Source organism: Schistocerca americana, chromosome 4, assembly GCF_021461395.2.
Source record: "Schistocerca americana isolate TAMUIC-IGC-003095 chromosome 4, iqSchAmer2.1, whole genome shotgun sequence".
Taxonomy (NCBI): domain Eukaryota; kingdom Metazoa; phylum Arthropoda; class Insecta; order Orthoptera; family Acrididae; genus Schistocerca; species Schistocerca americana.
The window spans coordinates 438,105,390-438,123,260 of NC_060122.1; the positions used below are offsets into that span (position 1 = coordinate 438,105,390).

General features: G+C 48.0%; 1 protein-coding gene across 1 annotated transcript in view; it reads right to left on the reverse strand.

The window, feature by feature from the left end:
* LOC124613026 (gamma-soluble NSF attachment protein-like) overlaps positions 1-17,871 on the reverse strand; it is a 139,592-nt gene that overhangs the window by 36,349 nt on the left and 85,372 nt on the right. The window contains exon 9 of the mRNA XM_047141588.1: positions 8,123-8,247. Within this exon, the coding sequence (XP_046997544.1) occupies positions 8,167-8,247 (81 nt within the window). The 3' untranslated portion in view covers positions 8,123-8,166. The remainder of the gene's footprint in view (positions 1-8,122; positions 8,248-17,871) is intronic.

The following is a 17,871-nucleotide window of genomic DNA, read 5'->3' on the forward strand; positions in this document are numbered from 1 at the left end:
TAGCTATTCCTGCCATTGTCAAAATTTATTTGTCGATTAACTTCACTAACCCTGCCAGAATCACAAGTTTAGTTATCCCACCATTATTTTCCAGTTACGCATTATTACGTATTCATACAACACGTTTTCCGCGTTCCTTCCAGAATAGAACTTAAGTGGCGGCTAGCTGGAGACTGTACTACTGGTTCTTAATAGTGTAGTGATCTGGCCAAAATATGTTCTGTCAAAATTTCATTTTCTTGGATACACCGAGAAGGTAATACATAATCTTTCTCACCTGTTATTCCTGTCAGTAATTTATTTGGTAGTCTGAATCTATCGATTTTGCTTGTTCTTATAACAATGCTGATCATTCGCAAACCCAATCAACGACAATCAGACAGCAATTGGCATTCATCCATTCGGTTTTACTCTGCTCAGCTCGTATAGCCCTGTCCCCTTTTGTTTGCGGAAAATTCTCCTGCCAGAGACATCACGTACACTATGCATGCATTCAAAATAAACTTCTGATTCGTTCAGAAATCAACTTAAAATGTTCAAAAACCAACAGGGATGAGTTTCAAAATCATATGAATAATCAATAGACAAACATGCGCTGGATGGTAGGAGCTTTGTGAAACAAGTTTTTTTTCCTCAAGAATATGAATTTGGTGCCCCCTTTTCTCAGTAGCATCTAGCTGCTTGCTGCGACTGCTTGCACAGCTAACAGCCACATTCCTGTAGCCAGAAGCGGGAGAATCTACTGCTCAAACACGACTCAACTGCGCAGGCGCATAAGCCCGATCGTAATGGCTGAAACTAATCTAATGTAAACAGTTGTGACTTCATGCTCATCGGAGGCAATTTGTTGTTATGAAGCATTGCTTGGTCTTCCTAAAGCCTTTGGCACATTTTCCAGTTGGCAGACACTTGTAAGAGCACTGTGTGTCTACGTTGTATATGGCGCATTTCCTTTGCAATTTAAGTTATTTTCGTATTTTCTCTTGCTTATGTTTTATTTTTGAAGTATTATTCAGCAGTAGGGGGATACAGTAATATCCTTTTTAACTGAAAACAAAAACAATGAAAAATTCCCGGTTTTCTAAAAAAAATCCAGGGGTTTTTCCCAGATCTCCCAGGTCCCCTGTGTAGGGGAGGCGGAGTCGTGACAGGAGGCGGGGTCAGGAGGGGAGTCGTAAATCGGGAGGGGAGGCAGGGTCGGGAGGGGAGTCGGAGGTCGAGAGGAGGCGGATTGGAGGAGGTGGAAGGCGTTGAGAAAAGTGCACTTGAATTGAATTGTGGGGAGGGGAGGGGACGCGAGGCTAGGCGAGTGGAGTGGAGGGGAGTGGGGGGGGGGAGGGGAGTGGAGTGGGGGGGGAGGGTAGTGGAGTGGGGGGGAGGGGAGTGGAGTGGAGTGGAGTGGGGGGGGAGGGTAGTGGAGTGGGGGGGAGGGGAGTGGAGTGGAGTGGAGTGGGGGTGGAGGGGAGTGGAGTGGAGTGGAGTGGGGGTGGAGGGGAGTCGAGGGGAGGGGAGGGGAGGGGAGTGGGGGTGGAGGGGAGGGGAGTCGAGGGGAGTGGGGGTGGAGGGGAGGGGAGTCGAGGGGAGTGGGGGTGGAGGGGAGGGGAGTCGAGGGGAGGGGAGGGGAGTCGAGGGGAGGGGAGGGGAGGGGAGGGGAGGGGAGTCGAGGGGAGGGGAGGGGAGTCGAGGGGAGGGGAGGGGAGGGGAGTCGAGGGGAGGGGAGGGGAGGGGAGTCGAGGGGAGGGGAGGGGAGGGGAGTCGAGGGGAGGGGAGGGGAGTCGAGGGGAGGGGAGGGGGGGAGGGGAGGGGAGGGGGGGGAGCGGAGTCGAGGGGAGGGGGGGCAGCGGAGTCGAGGGGAGGGGGGGGAGCGGAGTCGAGGGGAGGGGGGGGGAGCGGAGTCGAGGGGAGGGGGGGGAGCGGAGTCGAGGGGAGGGGGGGGGGAGCGGAGTCGAGAGGAGGGGGGGGAGCGGAGTCGAGGGGAGGGGGGGGGGAGCGGAGTCGAGGGGAGGGGGGGGGGGGGGAGCGGAGTCGAGGGGAGGGGGGGGGGGGGGAGCGGAGTCGAGGGGAGGGGGGGGGGAGCGGAGTCGAGGGGGGGGGAGCGGAGTCGAGGGGAGGGGGGGGGGGGGGAGTCGAGGGGAGGGGGGGAGTCGAGGGGAGGGGGGAGAGTCGAGGGGAGGGGGGAGAGTCGAGGGGAGGGGGGAGAGTCGAGGGGAGGGGGGGGAGTCGAGGGGGGGGATGGGGAGTCGAGGGGAGGGGGGAGGGGAGTCGAGGGGAGGGGGGAGGGGAGTCGAGGGGAGGGGGGGAGGGGAGTCGAGGGGAGGGGGGGAAGGGAGTCGAGGGGAGGGGGGAGGGGAGTCGAGGGGAGGGGGGAGGGGAGTCGAGGGAAGGGGGGAGGGGAGTCGAGGGGAGGGGGGAGGGGAGTCGAGGGGAGGGGGGGAGGGGAGTCGAGGGGAGGGGGGAGGGGAGTCGAGGGGAGGGGGGAGGGGAGTCGAGGGGAGGGGGGGAGGGGAGTCGAGGGGAGGGGGGGAGGGGAGTCGAGGGGAGGGGGGGAGGGGAGTCGAGGGGAGGGGGGGAGGGGAGTCGAGGGGAGGGGGGGAGGGGAGTCGAGGGGAGGGGGGAGGGGAGTCGAGGGGAGGGGGGGAGGGGAGTCGAGGGGAGGGGGGGAGGGGAGTCGAGGGGAGGGGGGAGGGGAGTCGAGGGGAGGGGGGAGGGGAGTCGAGGGGAGGGGGGAGGGGAGTCGAGGGGAGGGGGGAGGGGAGTCGAGGGAAGGGGGGAGGGGAGTCGAGGGGAGGGGGGAGGGGAGTCGAGGGGAGGGGGGAGGGGAGTCGAGGGGAGGGGGGAGGGGAGTCGAGGGGAGGGGGGAGGGGAGTCGAGGGGAGGGGGGAGGGGAGTCGAGGGGAGGGGGGAGGGGAGTCGAGGGGAGGGGGGAGGGGAGTCGAGGGGAGTCGAGGGGAGTCGAGGGGAGGGGGGGGGGTGGGGAGTCGAGGGGAGGGGGGGGGGGGGAGTCGAGGGGAGGGGGGGGAGGGGAGTCGAGGGGAGGGGGGGGGGGAGTCGAGGGGAGGGGGGGGAGGGGAGTCGAGGGGAGGGGGGGGAGGGGAGTCGAGGGGAGGGGGGGGGGAGGGGAGTCGAGGGGAGGGGGGAGGGGAGTCGAGGGGAGGGGAGGGGAGTCGAGGGGAGGGGAGGGGAGTCGAGGGGGGGAGTCGAGGGGGGGGGAGTCGAGGGGAGGGGAGTCGAGGGGAGGGGAGTCGAGGGGAGGGGAGTCGAGGGGAGGGGAGTCGAGGGGAGGGGAGTCGAGGGGAGGGGAGTCGAGGGGAGGGGAGTCGAGGGGAGGGGAGTCGAGGGGAGGGGAGTCGAGGGGAGGGGAGTCGAGGGGAGGGGAGTCGAGGGGAGGGGAGTCGAGGGGAGGGGAGTCGAGGGGAGGGGAGTCGAGGGGAGGGGAGTCGAGGGGAGGGGAGTCGAGGGGAGGGGAGTCGAGTGGAGCGTAGGGAAGGGAAGTTGGCGAAGGTAGTGGGAGAGGGAGGAGGGTGTGGTGGAGGTGGTAATGGAGGGGGGATGAAGTGGAGGACAAGAGGGAGGAGGGGGGATGAAGTGGAGGACGAGAGGGAGGAGGGGGGATGAAGTGGAGGACGAGAGGGAGGAGGGGGGATGAAGTGGAGGACGAGAGGGAGGAGGGGGGATGAAGAGGAGGACGAGAGGGAGGAGGGGGGATGAAGAGGAGGACGAGAGGGAGGAGGGGGGATGAAGAGGAGGACGAGAGGGAGGAGGGGGGATAAAGAGGAGGACGAGAGGGAGGAGGGAGGATGAAGAGGAGGACGAGAGGGAGGAGGGGGGATGAAGAGGTTGACAAGAGGGAGGAGGGGGGATGAAGAGGTTGACGAGAGGGAGGAGGGGGGATGAAGAGGAGGACGAGAGGGAGGAGGGAGGATGAAGAGGAGGACGAGAGGGAGGAGGGAGGATGAAGAGGAGGACGAGAGGGAGGAGGGGGGGTAAAGGAAGGGAGGACGAAGAGGAGGAGGAGGAAAGGGAGGAGGAAAGGGAGGAGGGGGAATCCACACCAAAGATGCTACGTAGGGAGTTCTTCCCCATCTGCCTTATGTTACAGATTTCAAATTTTGCGGTAGAGGTCAAACCTGTGACGGGGACTGAAAAAGAGAAAGGCAAAAAGGAGGTTGAAAGGTAACCAACCAAAACCACAAGATGAAACAAAGTCATGAGGATAGCCAGACTAACATAACAAAGAAGCCCATGAAAAGGATAGGAAGGAGCACAGGGATGGAGAAGGAAGGGAAGGGTAAGCATCCAGGAAAAGAATAAAGGTAGCAATAGCTCAGGGATCTGTGCGCGCCACACACATACCCACAAAAGGGGAGGGGAGGCGAGTGAAGGGGAGGGGAGGCGAGTGAAGGGGAGGGGAGGCGAGTGAAGGGGAGGGGAGGCGAGTGAAGGGGAGGGGAGGGGAGGGGAGGGGAGGCGAGGGGAGGGGAGGCGAGGGGAGGGGAGGCGAGGGGAGGGGAGGCGTGTCTGTATATGTGTGGATGGGTGTGTGTGTGTGTGTGTGTGTGTGTGTGTGTGTGTGTGTGTGTGTGTGTGCGCGCGCGCGCGAGTGTATACCCGTCCTTTTTTCCCCCTAAGGTAAGTCTTTCCGCTCCCGGGACTGGAATGACTCCTTACCCTCTCCCTTAAAACCCACATCCTTTCGTCTTTCCCTCTCCTTCCCTCTTTCCTGATGAGGCAACAGTTTGTTGCGTAAGCTTGAGTTTTGTGTGTGTGTATGTGTCTGTCTGTGTTTCTGTCGACCTGCCGGCACTTTCGTGTGGTGGGTCGCATCATCTTTGTTTTTAAATATATTTTTCCCGCGTGGAATGTTTCCCTCTATTGTAAAGTTATTTATTTACATACTTATTAGGCAGCTGTAAGATGTGTTATGTAACACAGAGGATTTAAAAATAATTTTTGCTTTACCATGTGAATCACTAATCATTTTCATCACAGGAAACTACATTAAGTGTATTAGTAGAATATTCATACACTTGTGGATTATGTTTGATGATTTAATTGAGCAGTTGCTGCTGATGACTATATGGTGAAAGAGCGTGTGTTGCCATCTCCACAACTTAACATCACAATCACTACCAACACCATGAGCTCTACCAATACACTACCATCGGCTGACTCTGTCCTGTGATAAAGTGCTGTGAACTATGGGGTTTATATCTTACTGGTGCTAGTTTTCCCATCCGGTCCTTTTCCAGCACCTAGCAGCACAATCGAGAAGGAAGAATTTTGGGATTGGATAACCAGTCACCTACCATAACAACTATCACCAGCTTAAACACTTATAAGCAGTAACACAGAAGTGCTGGCTGACAAAAGAAAATTTTGTCCCACCGCTGCTGGGGTCAGTGTAACATCCCCATGTGGCAAACAGTGATCTTAAGCAAATACATGAGTGAAGCAGTCCTATATAATTAATAATTTGTTATATTTATTAATATTCTATTAATAATTTTCAACGCTGTGTGTAAATTTCTCACATTTTTTATTATTTTCAACAAATGAAGATTTTTACAGACTAATATCACTCCTCTGGCATTCTGGTGGACACACTAGTGCTAGATGACTATTATTATTGTATTATTATAATAATAATAATTATTATTATTATTAAGAAGCACTTCCTGTGCTTCATAGGAGGCAACTGTATAAAAGTTTTATTTATTAATTACAAATACACACCATCACCTCATTGGAATTCTGTAGTTCTAAAGATTTAGCACCACCAAATAGCAGAGCCTGACCAGACATTTTGACTAGACGTTTTCTGTCACAAAGAAAGTGATGGGAATGAGACAAGCAGTGAAACTTTAATCTAATTTCCATCAAAGTCTGATTGTCTTCAGGCAGAATAGGATGGTGGTGGTGGTGGTGGTTAGTGTTTAACGTCCCGTCGACAACGAGGTCATTAGAGACGGAGCGCAAGCTCAGGTTAGGGAAGGAAATCGGCCGTGCCCTTTCAAAGGAACCATCCCAGCATTTGCCTGAAACGATTTAGGGAAATCACGGAAAACCTAAATCAGGATGACCGGAGACGGGATTGAACCGTCGTCCTCCCGAATGCGAGTCCAGTGTGCTAACCACTGCGCCACCTCGCTCGGTGCAGAATCGGAGTCCAGAACCCCCAACAATAAGGAACATGACACACTGCACAATGCATATCAACTCTAAAATGACTGCATTTAAAAATGACAATAAGGCTGTTTGAACACAATGACAGTCTTATCAAAACAAACTCACACTTGTCTTCCCACACTACAGGAGGAATTTAGAAACTGCAACAAGAATTTAGCAATTGAAAACATTCACTTCTTGGGGTATTTTCCATAAGTAAATTCAAACTATTACAAAAACATTTTATGGTTCATGCACCACATTTTATTTCATTCGTGAAATATGTTTTTTTTTCATTGCATCCCAATGCCAGGCAATGAACTGATGAATGTATATGGGAATCAACTGTTTAAAATGTTCGATAATTAAGAACAGATTAATGTATAAGGAAACAAACTGTTTAAAGTGTTCAATAATTAAGAAGGCTGCCATTGCAAGGGGTGGGTTAAGAATTGTTATTGTCAGGGTTGGAAAATTAATCTGAAGGGGGAAAGCACTGTAAAAAGATGTATACTGTGAAATACCAAATATATTGTTCCATATAATGATTCCAGATGCATTATGACACACAATATAACAAAGATTAGTACAACATGTAAACATTGGATTTGTCACTAATGTCTCAATAAATGCTTGGGAATTTTTCTTCCAGATGAGAAGACTGGAAAAAGAACTACTGTGGGAACATAAAGAATGGGGAGATATGACAGTGGGGCAATATCAAATAGAAAAGAAACACTTTTCTAATATTGTGAAAACAATTTTTATTAACTTACTACCCGAACTGTTAAGCTTGTGTCTGTATGGGTGGATGGATATGTGCGTGTGTGCTAGTGTATACCTGTCCTTTTTTCCCCCTAAGGTAAGTCTTTCCGCTCCCGGGATTGGAATGACTCCTTACCCTCTCCCTTAAAACCCACTTCCTTTCGTCTTCCCCTCTCCTTCCCTCTTTCCTGATGAGGCAACAGTTTGTTGCGAAAGCTTGAATTTTGTGTGTATGTTTGTGTATCTATCGACCTGCCAGCGCTTTTGTTCGGTAAGAATGCTAACTTAGTTTGAAATGAAAAAAGATGCTCATGGAAACCTTAAACATTGTTTAGGTATTGTTAAGTGTGGAACACTCCACTGTGTGCACTCTGGTTGCCATACGTGCAGACTGGGTGCAAAAGATGTCAGCTCGAAACACTGACAAGGTACAACAGGAATGCGAGTGCACCTCTCGCCCTGCTCTGAATGCCTGCACTTATGGTTTGGCATCGCAGCTTGGCAGTACCTTGGAAGACACGGAGCAAAGGGTGTGGGCTACCATGTCAACACCAGAATTTTGAAGATATAAAAGCTGTCCTTCTCTAATGTCAAATCAGTACATGAACACACGTTGTGATCTATGTTGACCTGCCAGTTTAGAGATCTGTTTAACACTCACCTGTAAATGAAGTTTTACATTGGAAAAATTATGCATATAACACAGATGAGTTACTGCAAAAGTGACTACATCATTGTAGTAGCTTCAATAGATGGGAGCTCTCTTTCAGCATCTGCCCACTGCAAAGAGTGAATAATTCTGGTGACTGCACAGCAGGTCCACTAGAGTGAATAACTCCAAGAATGATGACTACACAGCACTTGTAATGCAAAAGTTGGTATACACATCAAATTGGTAACAGATCGTTCACGGAGCGGAACATATAATACTAAAACAACACCTGTGCCACTTCAAATTCACAATCATAATCATCTGATAATGGCCTAAGAAGCAAAAAACGCATTTGTAAGTAAACTAATTTTTTTTCACAATTAAAAAAATGTTTCTCTTTTTTGTTCTTAATGGCATGTTCAGTTAAGGAAAGTCTTTGTTCTTGAAGCTAATGCAAATTCTTAAATTCTCTGTTTTGATTGCGGTAACACAAAACTGATGATAAATTGTTATTTGCTTATCAAACTCTGCATAACTTACAATATCTTCTGCAGTGCAAGGTGAATTATTTTCTTTTGCCTAATTCAGCAAAGACCACCTGCATATTCATCATCCTCATCCTCTTTGTCTCCACTACCAGAAACTGGTTTTCCAGCAGGTGATGCCTGGAAGAAACAATCTGTGATGTAATCAAAAATTCTGATGTGTCAACAACAAATAAATAAATGAATACCTTTCACACAAATATTCTACATTTACCCATGAAGAGGTACAGAGACAGCTACTTTGAATAAACTGTTGTTTCTCAAACTGTAAAGCAAACACCACTCATAGACTGGTGACTGCTGCCTACAAAGCAGTACAAGTGATCTATGATTGTGGGACATGTGATTGATGTGTCGCCAACCCCTCCAGCTGTTATTGGCACTAGATGAATCATGATTCATCTACTGGTTTTTTTGGTTAAAGCCAAAGTCCAGACACACAACAATCAAGATAAATAGAATAAAAGAAACTTCATGTACAGTAAATAGGGGGAAAGCTAAGTGCAGTATTAACTTACTTCATCAAAATAGCAGTGGAATAAAAGATAGAGTACATGAGGTATTAGTGTGTTTAGATGATCTCAAAAATAAGAATGAGATTTATATACTGTGTCTTTCTGAACACCATGTAAATGTGGGGATGGATAGTGTCAGTATAAATGGGTATAATTTAGCATCTTACACTTTTAGATCCAGGATGGATAAAGGATGAGTTGCCATTTTCACAAAACAGGGGTATAAATACAAAACTGTAGAAGTAAGTAAATTTTGTGTTGATCAGCACTTTGAGGTCGGTGCATGTGAACTTCAGCTAGATTATGTAGTATTGATATTAGCGAGAGTGTACAGGTCTCCATTAGGGGACTGGGAGCTATTCATAAAAAGTTTGACTCCTTATTATGCTGTCTGTCAGACAAAAAGAAGTAATTATTAATCTGTGGTAATTTCAATGTAAACTTTCTAACTAATTCTGATAGGAAAAGTGAACTAGAAGTGTTATTAACAACATATAACTTAGAATCAGTGGTCAATTTCCTTACACATATAACTCAAGACAGTAGTACTCTCACAGATAATGTATTTGTACAGAAAGAGGATATAAAACAAACATGTGCTTTCCCTGTGGTAAATGGATTGTCAGACCATGATGCACAACTGATTAACTTACAAAACCTAACAGGGTGTACACTTCAGAAACCATCAAGTAAAAGTGTGAGGTTGCTCAACCCTTAATCTGTAGAGCACTTCAAAGAAAGTTAAGAAATGTTAATTGGGGAGACGTATATAATGAGCCAAATGCTAATAATAAATGCAACATTGTTTCCCAAAGAAAATTACTAAATGTAACACCAAACACTTTTCAAAGAAACCTTGGATTACTACAGGTATTAAACTGTTGGTTGGTTGGTTTAAAGGTGGGAGGAGGGACCAAACTACGGGGTCATCGGTCCCTTGTTCCTAATAAAACAATGCCACAAGTGTGAGAATAAAACGGACGAAACATATAACACAAAACAGAAAGAAAGGAAAAGCCACAAGAACAAAGGGAAGGCAATGAACACTAAAAGGAACAAAAGAGGACAAGAAAACAACAGAGAGACGCTAGAAACAGAAGCAAGTAAAATGTGAAAGCAGATTACAGTGGCTGGCCAACCATGAGAATAAAAAGGGAAAGCCAGGCACTCTGCAACACATTAAAACCACCATCCTAAAATCACTAGGGTGGAGGACACAGAGGGACAAAGGACATGCGCTAAAACTTACATAGAAGTATAAAACCCACTCTCGCAGATAAAATGTAAAACTAAAGCTGCAGTGGAGGCATTGTCGCCCAACACCGAAGGCAGTGTACTGAGAAAGTTAAAAGTCCGCTGCAGAGTGGCTAAAAGTGGGCAGTCCAGCAAGAGGTGGACGACTGTCGTTTGGGAGCCACAGCAACACTGAGTTGGGTCCTGGCGACAGAGTACTGTATTTACTAGAATCTAAGCCGCACTCAAATCTAAGCCGCACCTGAAAAATGAGACTCGAAATCAAGGAAAAAAAAATTTCCCGAATCTAAGCCACACCTGAAATTTGAGACTCTAAATTCAAGGGGAGAGAAAAGTTTTAGGCCGCATCTCCAAATCGAAACAAAGTTGGTCCATTGTAATACGAGACACAATTTAGGTTGAATGAATGACGATACAGCTACAGTAGTTTGGTTCGAGTCGTAAGCTTAGCAGTTAAGCTTTACCAGGTAGCCATTGCTAAGCGTCAGGCGCTCCGTCTGTATTTATACGGGTACCTCTCCTTTTTCACGTGCTTTGTCTGCTTTGAATTGATTGCTTATTTTTCTTTGATCTGATAAGTGCAGTTTTCTTTGTTATAGGTGTTTACGTCACTTTAAGCTGAAAATGCATTACTGTACTGTGTCATGCACTGTTTGTCGGATTCTGATAGTGCGTGTTTACGGTCTGTCGCCGCTCGCAGCATGGCTTGCTTTTGAGAGCGCGACCGCCGCTTTTAAAAATTAAAAGAGAGAGAGAGAGAGAGAGAGAGAGAGAGAGAGAGAGAGAGAGAGAGGAGTCGTCTCATTAGCGAAACAATGGCAATAGACTTCTATTCGTTGTTACTTACACTGCTGCTTTCTTTGATAATGATCAACAAGAACCAAATAATAGACCGTATGATAGAAGATGTTCTGAACGAGAGTTTAGCGAAAATTTTTCTCCGTTTGAAAATCTTCGCAGGCGCCTCTTTAGTACATTACGTTCTGCACAGAAATTAGAGTCATCTCAGATTTAAAAATCTAGTCAATTGCCGTGCTTCATTTCTGACTGTATCACTGTTAAGCATAAGAATAATACGAATATAAACATGACATGATATGTATATTCTTCCGCGTTTGCTGTTGTCTCACTCTAGTTTTGTGGTTTATTAGGCAGACAGGATTTAAATGAGATAGCAGCAAACACGAAACAATACATGGCAAAATGTTTATATTCGTATTATTCTTATGGTGACGAGAATACTGCATCTGATTCACAATTAATAAAAGTTCCTGTTAGCAACCATCTCTTCTCACAAGTAGGAAAAAATCCAGAACGTAAAGTTGGCCATATTGACAAACATCCCAAACAGTCTTGCCAGTCAGGTTTTCGTAGCACATTGAAATGCTGCTACATTCGAAGACGAACAATACGGAATTTGTATTTACTTCGTTGGATAATGTATGAAAATGCAGTGGGCGAAACTCGGGGCGGAGAAAAAAGCTCGTCTTCCATCTTTTTTTATATATAGAATTTATTTACTGACGCAGAGGTTCTGGGGCCAGTATTTATCTTTGTGCCTACAAAGCATGCCTGTATAGTGCTACATATATTCGACGGCAGAAGTAAGTTGTGGCGCCACCCACCAACATTTTTCAGAACTTCTGCTTGCTTTGCACTCGATTCTAAACCGCAGGTGGTTTTTTGAATTACAAAAACTGGAAAATTCGAGTAAATACGGTACGTAACCGTGCATTAGCCAAGTAAGGCCAATGCGGAGCCGGCAGAGGACAAATGATTCCCTGCGAGAGGCCTGCATGGAAGACTTCCACACATTCATAGTCTCCTTAATGACATGCGTCCTGTTATGCCATTCCGACTCCCAAATCCAGAAAACCCTGCGGTGTAAGACAGAACGCAGATCAGCTTCGGAGGTGCCTCTCTCCAGAAGCGGTTTCCGCGTTGCCTGTTTGACCAGCCTGTTGGCAAGTTCGTTGCAGGGGATTCTGATGTGTCCTGGGGTCCACACAAACACCACGGAACGGCGGGACTGTTCCAGGGCACAGATGGACTCCTGAAAGGATGCTACCAGAGTGTGGCGAGGGTAGCACTGGTCAATAGCTTGTAGGCTGCTCAGTGAGTCAGTACAAAGGAGAAATGACTCACCAGGGCACGAGCAGATGTACTCAAGAGCACAAGATATGGCCGCCAGCTCTGCAGTGAAAACACTGCAGCCAACTGACAAGGAATGCTGCTCAATATGTCGTCCATGAACATATGCGAAGCCTATGTGCTGCGTAACTGCCAAGCAGTTGCACACGTCTGATCTGCAGTGGAGGGACACCAGCCTCCACCAGTACACTGGTCACCGGACTCGTCCTAAAAGCTCCTGTCACTAATCGAACCCCACAATGGTGCACATTGTCGAGTAAATGCAATGCTGAAGGTGCTGCCGAACCATAAACCACACTCCCATAGTCAATTCGGGATTGGACAAGGGCTCTGTAGAGCTGCAGCAGTGTACAGCGATCTGCACCCCAATTTGTGTTGCTAATGCAATGGAGGGCATTGGGGTGCTGCCAGCACTTCCGCTTAAGCTGACGAAGATGAGGGAGCCAAATCAATCAAGCGTCGAAAACCAGTCCCAGGAATTGATATGTCTCCACTACAGTGAGTGGATTGTCATTAAGGTAAAGTGTGGGTTCCAGATGAACAGTACAACGCCGACAGAAGTGCATGACACATGACTTTGCAGCTGAAAACTGGAAGCCGTGGGCTACAGCCCTTGACTGCGCCTTGTGGATGGCTCCCTGGAGGCTCCGCTCAGCAACAATAGTACTGGAGCAGCAATACGAAATGCAGAAGTCATCTGCATACAGAGAAGGTGACACAGAGGGCCCGACTGCTGCTGCTAGACCGTTAATGGCCACTAAAAACAGAGACACACTCAATACAGAGCCCTGCTGGACTCCATTCTCCTGGATATGAATGTAACTATGTGAGTCACCAACTTGGACACGGAAAGTATTGGCAACAGGAAGTTTTGGGTAAAAATCAGGAGTGGTCCCCAGGGACCCCACTCATACAATGTGGCAAGGATATGATATCGCCAGGTCGTGTCGTATGCTTTGCGCAAGTCAAAAAAGACAGCAATCAGGTGTTGCTGTCTGGAAAAGGCTGTTCAAATGGCAGACTTGATGGACACAAGATTATCAGTGGTAGAGCGACCCAGGTGGAAGCCACCCTGACATGAAGCCAGCAAGCCACGTGACTCCAGTACCCAACCCAACCGTCAACATACCATACGTTTGAGCAGTTTACACAGAATGTTGGTGGGGCTGATGGGCCGATAGCTATCCACATCAAGCAGGTTTTTACTGGGTTTGAGCACCGAAATGATGGTGCTCTCCCGCCATTGCGATGGAAAGATGCCATCGCACCAGATCCAGTTGAAGATGACAAGAAGATGTCACTTGTAGTCAGATGAGAGATGTTTAATCATCTGGCTGTGGATGTTATCAGGACAAGGAGCTGTGTCATGGCAATGTGCAAGGGCACTGAGGAGCCCCCACTCTGTACATGGGGCATTACAGGATTCACTGCAGTGTGTAGTGAATGAGAGGACGTTCCCTTCCAGCCGCCATTTGAGTGTGCGAAAGGCTGGGGGGTAATTCTCTGATGCAGAGGCTCGAGCAAAGTGCTTGGCAATCGCGTTTGCGTTGGTACATAACTTGCCATTTATGGTAACACTGGGGCCTGGTACCCGAAAAGATGTTGATCTTTGCCCAGACTTGGGAAGGTTGTGTGTGGCACCCAATGGTGGAGACGTATCTCTCCCAACACTCCTTCTTCCGTTGTTTGATAAGGTAGTGAACACGGGCACAGAGCTGTTTAAAGGCTATGAGGTGCTCCAGGGAAGGGTGCCACTTATGCCACTGTAGAGCACGCTGATGCTCCTTAATTGCTTCAGTGACTTCCGGCAACCACCAAAGGACAGCCTTACCCCTCGTGCACACTAAAGAGCGAGGGATCACATTTTCTGCCGCTGAAACAATTGTGCTAGTCATCCCGCTCAGCTATCACATCGATGTTCCCACGTGGAGGAGCTTTAGTGGTAACAGCAGAGGTGAAAGTTCCCCAGCCCGCCTTGTTCAAAGCCCATCTGGGCAGGCATCCGTGTGTCTGACACGCTGGGGCAGCGAAAGGAAGATGGGGAAGTGGCCACTATCACACAGGTTGTCATCTGCTTTCCAGTGGATAGATGGGAGAAGTCCTGGGCTGCAAGTTGATAAATTAATGGCCAAGTAACTACCATGAGCCACACTGAAATGAGTGGCAGCCCCAGTATTTAAGAGGCAGAGGTCGAGTTGTGACAGTAAAGTTTTGACATTTCTGCCCCACAAGGGGTTATGGGCATTAAAATCTCCCAGAAGTAGAAAAGGTTTAGGAAGCTGAGCAATCAGTTCAGCTAATAAATTCAGGGGTACTGAACCCTCTGGAGGAAGATATACATTGCAGACAGTTATTTCCTGTGTTGTCCTTATTCTAACAGCCACAGCTTCAAGAGGAGTTTGAAGGGGCACATGTTCACAAACTCCACCTGACACTCGATTAGAGTCACTATGGTTCTTGTAATATCCCTTATAGCTGTGGAGGGCAATGCAGAAAGCAGATATAAAGCTTAACAGTTGCCGTAGCTCAGCCAGAGGAAAAACTGCCGCAATTCCACTGGAGGATGACATCGTGAGAATGCGAAGGCATGCAATATTTAATGAGGCAGTTTACACCTCAGAGTCACCTGCTACCACTGATTTATTGCCTGAGCAGTCTATATACATTGTGTCTGAGGGTCTGGCGAGATCTAGGTCCTCAGCGGACGGCAAAATCTCCACCCCATCCTCAGCCGAAGAGTTTGTAGGTAGCGGTGGTGTAGGTGCCACCACAATTTCCTTGGTCTTACGGGATTTCTTTTTGGATTTCTGTCGCTGTTCCTTGGGTTTCCCTGGCTGGGCAGACTTCACTGACTCAGTCTCCGTGACTGAGGACGAGCATGAAGCCCTACGATCAGCTGCTTTTGGGCTCTTCAGCCACTGACGGGTGTCATCTTTCCCACTAGAAGAAACCTGGGAAGGGAGTGACCCAAGGGACCGTCTCCTGGAAGGGGGAGGGGGGGGGGGCTGTTGCTCCCGAAGTAGGTGGTGCAAGAGTAACAGGGAGGGGAGTGCCCCCACCATCAAGGGGGCAGGTGTAGTCTTCTGGCTCTGACAGGTGACCTGGGTTGGTGGAGCTGATGGTGCTACAACTGTTGTAGTGGCGGCGTAGGACAACGTCATACGCAAAAGATGCAGGCGTTCAAATTTTCTCTTAGGTTCAGTGTAGGTCAGTCTGTCCAGGGTCTTTTACTCCATGATTTTCCTTTCTTTCTGGAGAATCCTGCAGTCAGGCGAGCGAGGCAAATGGTGCTCACCGCAGTTGACAGAGACGGGAGGTGGGGCACATGGAGCATTGGGATGTGATGGGCATCTGCAATCTCGGCATGTGACGCTGGAAGTACAGTGGGAAGACATATGCCCTAACTTCCAACACTTAAAGCACCGCATCAGGGGAGAGATTAGGGCTTTACATCACACCAGTAGACCATCACCTTGACCTTCTCGGGCAATGTATCACCCTCAAAGGCCAATATGTAGGCACTGGTGGCAACCTGATTATCCCTCGGACCACAGTGGACACACCGGATGAAATGTACACCTTGCCGCTGTAAATTGGCAGCTCATCATCAGACTGCAAAAGAAGGTCTCTGTGAAATATGATACCCTGGACCATATTTAAGGTCTTATGGGGCGTGATAGTTACACAAACATGCCCCAGCTTGTCACAAGCAAGTAACTCCTCTGACTGGGCAGAGGAAGCTGTTTTGATCAAGACTAACCCAGATCTCAATTTGGACAAGCCCTGCACCTCCCTGAACTTGTCCTCTAAATGCTCAACCAAAAACTGAGGCTTCATCGTCATGAAAGATTCCCCATCAGCTCTTGAACATACAAGGTACCGGGGCGAATAAGACCCGCTGCCATCCTTAGCCTGACATTCCTCCCATGGTGTGGCCAGGGAGGGGAACGATTTGGGGTCGTACTTCTGTGTGTTGAATTGAGCTCGTGATCACTTTGAGACTGCTGGCGTTTCAACACCAGCAAGAGATGATGGACTATGCTTCATCGCCTGTCACGTGCCCTGATGCCACCCACTCTGACCAGGGGACCTCCCCATGGGCGCCACCCAGCCGCAGCAAAGGCCATCCAATGCTCCAGAGGGATGGGCATCTACCCCATGGAATACGTGGGGAGTTAACAGCGCAGGCATCAGCAGAGCGATCCCTGTGTGGTCAGGGGGCTACAACCAACAGGGTACATCGCGGCCCCACCACGCACCACAATGGACTGGCTACTGTGCTGGATATCAGGTGTAAAGAAGTCCATGGTCATCGCCAACGCAGAAATCGACACCGCATAGTGCATGGTGGGAAATGCACGTAGGAAGGTGTCTTCGCCCAAGAAATGGAGAATGGGCAGGACTGAAATGCGACGATGAGAAAGTGGGCTAAAGATCTCAATGCACGATGGACACGATGCACCTTGTAAGGCGCCCTTCCCCAATTAGCTCACTCTTTGGGAAATTTTTGAAGAATGGAGGTCAAACCCTACAGGGGACCATCACATAAAGGCCGAAACATGTGAAACTCCTTTTAGTCACCTCATGTGACAGGCAGGAATACCTTGGGCCTATTCTAACCCCTGGACCCGCAGGGGGCTATTAAACTGTCTTCAGAAAGGAAAAAAAAAACTGTGTGAGATGGCAAGAACTAGTAAAGATCCAGAAGTAATTTTACACTATAAAAATTATATTAACACAATGAGAAAAGTTGTAAGGAAATCAAGAAATATATATGTTAGAGAAGAAATTAACAACTCCAGCAGTAAAATCAAAACAATATGGAATGTTGTTAGAAGGGAGACGGGAAAAGTAATGACTGACGTAGGCAGTATTACTATTAAAGAGAATGGCCAAACCAACAGTACAGAAGTAGCTGATGTATTTAACAACAATTTATTAAGTGTAGGAGAAAAAATTAGTGAGAATAGTTTAAAAGAAAAAGCCAGGCAGTATATTGAAGAGTCAGTTTTCAAAAATTTTAGTCAGATTAAGTTTCACCTAACAACCTCTTGTGAAATAATTAAAATTATTAAATCTTTGAAAAATAAATGTTCTGTTGGAGTAGAGCACATCTCTAATAAGATATTAAAAAATGTGGAGCAATTACAATTGATTTTCCAAGTCACATACGTAATGCATCACTAACTCAAGGTATTTTCCCAGACAGGTTAAAATACGTCATGGTCAGGCCGCTCTACAAAATGGGGGACACCACAGATGTCAGTAATTATTGGCCAGTATCCTTGCTTACAGCATTTTCAAAAATCTTTGAGAAAATAATGTATTCAAGAGTGGTTAGCCATCTCAACAGTAATGGGATACTTAGTAAATCACGGTTCGGATTTCAAAAATGCTGTTCCCCTGAGACAGCAATATACAATTCACTGTCCACATAATAGAGTCTTTAAATAGTAATATGTCACCAACAGGAATTTTCTGTGACTTGTCAAGCGATTAAAATAAGGTTGCCACTTCATCTAACTGGGATGAGATTACATTAGGTGTTCCACAGGGTTCAATCATGGGTCCCCTTCTGTTCTTGATATATGTGAACAACCTCCCTTCTTATCTGAAACAAGAAGTTGAACTGACACTGTTTGCTGATGATACAGGCATCATTATTAATCCAGTAAAATAAACTCCAATTGAAAATGATACAAATAAGGTCTTTGGAAAAGTCATTAATTGGTTTTCTGAAAATGGGCTTGGTCTAAACTTGGAAAAAAACACAGTACACCCAATTTTCTGCTGCAAAAAGTGCAGTCCCTTCAATAAATATAAC